Below are 6,150 nucleotides of genomic sequence, written 5' to 3'. Positions count from 1 at the left end.
ACAGAAACTTACAGGTATCAGCTGAAAAGCCTATACTTTGTTTAAAGCTAGTGTTTGTTAAATAGGCTGCTCCGTGTAAAATTTGTTCACAAAGGGAAAAATATTATTTTCATTTTTAGAGTCAGTTCAAATTAAAGGAGCAGTTTAAATTTTAGTTTGGCTGAAAAAGCCTTTGAATTCCCTATAACTTGATTGGTCTTTAAAAAATTAGCTCTACTTAATAAAAGAGACAAAAGTATCAAGATATATATGAATTTAGCCTATTTTTTATTTCTGTGTGTTCATAGTAAACATTTTTGTAAGTGACAAACACGGGCATATGACCACAGTATCACAATCAAGAAATTTTAAGACAACATTAACAATCACTCAAATTTATGCGGCATTTGCGCAACACAGGTTACATATTTGCAAGGTTTACCTATAAGTACAATAGGTATTAACATTTCACTACATTTAGAAAAAATAAAAGTGACCTGTTAGTGACCACATACATCAAAATATACACAACACAAACTGAAGGCAATCGTTAATTTTGTCCCCTTCTGATTCAATTGAATGGGCAGTGTTGCCAACTGAAACAACTTTCCTTTTTGTTTGTTTTAATACTTAGTATACCAAGTGCATTTTCTAGAACCCAATCTTTGGTCTAAAAGTAAACAAAAGAAAAAAAAAACAGTTCTTTAAAGAAAAGGACAAAACAATAAATGGCCAAAATAATTTCTTGGGCACCTTTACTACGAATGCTTTTTAAATACAAATTACAGTTTAACATTTTAAAACTCTCCCCATAATTTAGGTTGTTCTCAAGGTCTGCGTCCACCATATAGTTCCATGATAACTTATAATACTGCACACATGGAAATCTGGCGGCTCTTAGAGATAGACTTGTCAGGTTTGAATGAAATGGCAAAGCAGTCACTATTTAGATACACATTCTACTATAATTTTGACTTCCAAACCTTATATTCTACAATGTATTCTCCCCACATTGCACCTCGCTGACACTCCACACCTTGTTAGAATAATAAACAACCCTAGAGACTGAACAAACGTACAGAAATGGGAGCGGGGGCTTAATAAAAAATACCTGGACTTATTTTTTTAATTATCATTTACAATGCAAATGTGTGTAAAACGTTCACTTACAGTCTGGTCCCAGGGATGTTAATGTATTAAAGGGTTGGAAGAAGACCCCTGATTTTGATGTGTGAAATAATCAGACAGTCCCCCGGACAGTCCCGTCGTAAAACTTGGCAAAGAGGGTCTTAAAGACTCACAGGGCAGGGTCGAGGGGGCCTGCGGCGACGTGGAGGAGGACGCGGCCCTGGCGCTCATGGACGTGCTGCTCTGCGAAGTCATTGACGGGTGCGGGACGTGGGGGAAAAAGTAACTGGTCTGGCCCGCGAGCAGGTTGACGGAGCAGGGGTTGAGGGAGTAGGTCCCGGAGCAGGGCACCGACAGGCCGCAGGGCACCGAGGCGGCTAGCGCGGCGGCCGTGAGGTGGTGCGTGGCGTACGGGATCTCCCCGTTGACCAGCCGGTCCACGCTCAGGCCGTTGGCCGTAGAGAAGGAGTGGTTGTTGCCCAGCGAGTTCTGAGTCAACACGGAGCTGTAGGGCATGGGGTGGCTGGGGTAGGCCGACGTGGTGCCGTTATAACTCAAAGTGCTGCTGGCGCGGGGGTGGTGCAGGGACAGGAAGGGCGACATGGGCCAGTAGAGGGAGCCGGCGCGGTCCATGAAGGTGAGGCCGGTGGAGGTGAGACGCGCACCGCGCTTGAAGGCCAGCTTGGCCCGCGAGGTGGTGGAGCGGCGCCGCAGCTTGCCCGTGGTGCCGCCGATGAACACGTCGTCGCTCGACGGGTCCAGCATCCAGTAGTTGCCCTTGCCCGGGTCGTCGTAGTGGCGCGGCACCTTCACGAAGCACTTGTTGAGGGACAGATTGTGGCGGATGGAGTTCTGCCAGCCCTGCTTGTTCTCGCGGTAGTAGGGGAAGTTCTTCATGATGAACTCGTAGATGCCGTTGAGCGTGAGCCGCTTCTCGGGGCTCTGCCGGATGGCCATCATGATGAGAGCGTTGTAGCTGAACGGCGGCTTCTCGTACTTGCCGTTCTTCTTCTCGCCCTCCTTGCCCCCCTCCCCGTCCTTGCCGCCCTCGCCCGCCCCCTTCTTCTCCTCCCCCCCGGCGCCGGCGCCCTTCTCCTTCTCGTCCGGCCCGACGGGCGCCAGCTCCCCGGGCCCGCCGCCCGGCTCGCCCTTGCCGCCCAGCCCGTCCGCTTTGGCCCCGTCCAGGGCGGCGGCCGGTGGTGGCGGTGGCGGCGGCGGGAGCAGCAGCTGCTGGGGGCCCTTGTCGTCGTCGGCGGCCGGGGCGCCCCGCGTCTGGGGGGGCTGCGGTGCCGGGGGCGGCGGCGGCGGCGGCGGCTGCTGCTGCTGCGGCGGCGGCGGCGGTTGCGGGGCGGGCGGCGGCGGGTGGTGGTGATGGTGGTGGTGGTGGTGGTGGTGCTGGGGGTGGTGGCTGTTGTGGTGGCCGTGGCTCGCGTGGTGGTTGTCGTTCTGGACCGCCTCGGGCACCAGGCTGTTGATGCTGAACGAGGACTTGGGGATCATTTTCACCTCTTTCCTATCTCCCATGTCCAGCATCACCCAGTCGTCGGGGGGAAACGGCGGCGGCGGCGCGGGAGCGGGACAGCGGCGCGGCGGGCGGCGGCGACCGGTGGGTGCCGAACGGGGCGCGGGGGGCGCGGGCGGCAGCGGCGGCACTGAGCGCTCCGGCAGCAGCGCAGTTGGACCGCAGGCTCGGGCGCTGGCAAGTCATGTAGCAAAAGCAGCAACCACCCCTCAGGAATTAGAAAAAAAAAAAAAAAAAAAGGAAAAGAAAAAAAGAAAGAAAGAAAAAAGAAACAACCACCGCCCCGGGGGTGAAGCTCCCTCGCTCCCAACTGTACTTCTTGGTCTCCCCCCCCACCCCCCGCTCCCCCCCCCTGCTGCTTCCTCCTCCTCCTCCTCCTCTCGCAGCAGCAGTCACAGCAGCAGCAGCAGCAGCCCAAAGGGGGGGAGAGCCGGGCGGCGGGCGGGCGCGTCCCGGAGCGGCCGCGGCGAGGCTGGGGAGACAGCGATCGAGGCGGCTATAGCCACAATTAATTTTCCGAGCTACAGGCGCACACTAGGGCTGTAAAAAAATTTTTGGTTTAACCTTTCCTACCGCTGGGCCAATCAGAGCCGGCGGCGTGCGGGAGCGTCTCTCTCGCCGTCGACCAATCGGAGGGGCCGGGCCCACCCACCCCCGCCCCGCCCCGCCCGCCGGCTGCCGCCCCCTCGGGCGCTCGCCTCCCCCTCTCCGCGGGCCTCGGACCCCGAGGCCGCGCGGAGCCGCGTAGGGATACGCCGGCGGGAGCACGCGATGCCGCAGCCCTTCCCTGCGCCCCCGCCACCCCCTCCACCCCGCCGGCTCCGCTCCACCGAAATTCCCCTCCTAGGGCCAATAGCTCACATTTCCGGCTTCTTCCTCATTGTACTGGGTTATTTTCGTTTAAGCGTCAATATTTGTCCTTAGTGATTAAAGTTTGTATCCAATTTTATTTTTGAAAGCGGGGGTGGTGGTGGTAGTGGGAAGAGTGGGAGTGCAGGGAGAGGATGCGAGAGGGCAGGAAATGGAGGAGGTAGAGGCAAGGCACTACTTTTCCGAGTCGGACCTGCAGGCCAGTGTCTGGCATTTCTGAGCCAGCAGGAAAATTGTGCCCTTTGTAGGTAATAGTCTAACGCAGCTTTGGATAAGGGGGGAGAGAAGGCCCACCGCTGGCGTATGTCCTGGGGTGTCCTTTACTTCGGGGGAGGAGGGTGTGGGAGAGCTTTGGGAGCGATGAGATGAGGAGGAGGAAGTGGGCAGAGGAGCGCGGGGCCAAACAAGGGTTACTTACTCGATTCCTGAGGCCTGGGCGGCGGCGAGCTCCGGGCTCCGGCGCCGCGGGGAAACCGGGCCTGGGGCTCCGGGTGCTGCTGCGGCGGGCCGGGGCCGCTCAGTAGTGGGCGCCTCTGATGGCCTTCCGAAATGAGAGGTGCCCAGAGAGAAAACAGTACCAAACAATCTCGAAATAAATCAGGTAACACATGCTATATACGTGTGTCTCTTCCTTTTCCTTCTCTCCTGCTCCAGACTGTCGTTCACGCGCGGGGTGACTCGATGTCGTTTTCTCCTCGCCGCTCCAGCCTCAGCTTCTAATCCGAATTGGAAGCGGGTAGCTGCGAGCGATCACCCTGGAAATATTTTCGTTTTGCTTGTTGACATTGGAGGGAAAATAAGGGTGGGCGTCTATTTCTTTCCGGGTTTTTTTTTTTTAAGCCTTCCTATTTTCACTCCCTTTTTTTCTTTCCGTTTCTCAAATGCTTTTATTTTGTGCGGGCCTCATTCCTGAAATAACAGTATACTGAAGCCAGCTCTTGCCAACCCTGAGCGCTGCTGGAAAGCACCGGGGAGCCTTAGGAACGTGGATCCCACAGTCCCAGCCTCTTGGAACTGGGAAGGTTCGGTTGGAGGTTGAAGTGAATGGGGAAATTGCGAATCGGGGGCTTTAAAAGGATCCCGTGGCCAGGGGCAGGGCTAAGGCCCAGCATTTCCCAGGGATTGGAATTTAGTGGGGAGCACATTGATCAAAGGCTGTTTCATCCCACATGGGCACGAAACATACCACATTTTACGGAGGATGTAGCCCCAGAGAAGAGGGAGGTGGAGGAGAAGCATAAATGAAAAGCACCTTTTCCTTCCTCTAGAAGGTAAATAATTATAAAATGTAAGCATTTCTTCATTTGATAAACTTTCATTAAGATATCTGGCAGATTTGGTATTTAAGAAAACGAAGGAAGGAAAATTGGTGCTTATGCTTGATGCTAAAGTTAAATTGTAAGATAAAGAATGCGGTTGATGAATTCGCAGGATAATAGGGGGTTATTCCATCCTCCCCACCCCCAGTCTTAAGAAAGAGAAAGAGAAAAGGTTGGGGGTGGGGGGAGGAAACTAGAGAGAATAATAGATAATTACAAATAGCTAGTGAATTTTAAATATGCATCTATTAGGAATGCCACAAAGGAGCTTTGAATATTGGACTAACCTCAAATGTCCTTCCACTGTATGTATGTATCTTTTCGTATGTCTACATATCTTCTCACTTTAAAACAAACTGTATTTACATGTGGAAAAATTCAAGGGTTCCAGCAATCATTGTTGATAGTGACATGGCCCCAAACATTGATTTCCAAGCTCTGGATTTCTCGCAGGGCCGGGTGAGCTAATGGGCTTTGCCTACCGGCTGGAGAGATCTGTGGGCCTTCCCCTTCCTACTCACTTTTCCTCCTCCCACCTTCTCCCCTCTTCAGGCCCGTTCTTCCTACTTTTCCTCAACTCTCCTTCCTCCCTCCTCCCTCCTTCTCCCTTAGCTCCCCCCACCCCTTCCCCCCACCCTCCATTCCTCTGTCTCTCCATTCCTCCACCTACTCCTCCCAACTTCTCCCCCTACAGCCCCCCTTCTCACCACCACTTATAATGGCACACAGGGCTCCCTCTGAGGTGGACGGCCCGGTACGTTTTCGTAGTCGGTCTAGCGTGAAATGATTCGGTGTAACCGGATTCTTGGGAAAGGACAGGTTACGTAAACATTTACTGATGTGGAGTAACTATACTATTTGTACTCTGATATGCAGGAAGGAAAGTGTTGATTAACACAGAAGAAAAAAAAACGAAATTAGCTGATTGCATGCTCATAAGTGCAAGCTGTCATTGAACTGCTTTTAAAATAGACACAGCTGGGTGTTTGTGTTGAAAAATTTCTTGTGTTTTTGCTAATACTGAAATAAGCATGATTTTGTATACCAAACATTTTCAGATCATTAAAATTTGTAATCTGTGCTGGTTTTAAACACAAAGAAAAGAAACAGAATCATTTCGATGTAAAATTTGCTGATATTATATTAACTCAATCAGGTCTGTACAAATTGTGCATTGTGCCTCCTAAAATCTGTTTGATCAATTTAATACACAAAGTGCCAAACGTGGGTATTGTTTGTTAACATTGGACATTTTATTCAAATCCGAGCTCAGCAGTAAACTGGAGGAGCTTTCCTTCAATACAACACCAGCTCTGACTGATGAATTTTTAA

At 51.9% G+C, this 6,150-nt stretch overlaps 1 protein-coding gene across 3 annotated transcripts; it reads right to left on the bottom strand.

The window, feature by feature from the left end:
• Positions 1–250: 250 nt before the first annotated feature.
• Positions 251–5,563, bottom strand: FOXG1 (forkhead box G1). 3 transcript variants are annotated; one of them, XM_058429711.1, is made up of 3 exons: positions 5,526–5,563; positions 3,918–4,254; positions 251–3,101 (listed from the first exon to the last, which is right to left on the bottom strand). In XM_058429711.1, exon 3 carries the CDS (start codon positions 2,638–2,640, stop codon positions 1,168–1,170), a length of 1,473 nt encoding a protein of 490 aa, XP_058285694.1. In that variant the 5' UTR covers positions 2,641–3,101; positions 3,918–4,254; positions 5,526–5,563; the 3' UTR covers positions 251–1,167. The 3 variants fall into 3 exon arrangements, with proteins under 3 accessions (XP_058285694.1, XP_058285695.1, XP_058285693.1); XM_058429712.1 differs by lacking the exon at positions 5,526–5,563 and adding an exon at positions 5,106–5,120; XM_058429710.1 differs by lacking the exon at positions 5,526–5,563 and having other exon boundaries at positions 3,918–4,521.
• Positions 5,564–6,150: the final 587 nt, after the last annotated feature.

This window comes from Hylobates moloch, unplaced genomic scaffold (genome assembly GCF_009828535.3).
Source record: "Hylobates moloch isolate HMO894 unplaced genomic scaffold, HMol_V3 SCAFFOLD_16, whole genome shotgun sequence".
Taxonomy (NCBI): Eukaryota; Metazoa; Chordata; class Mammalia; order Primates; family Hylobatidae; genus Hylobates; species Hylobates moloch.
The sequence above is the reverse complement of the archived record's forward strand: the minus strand, read 5'-3'. Positions and strand labels throughout refer to the sequence as shown.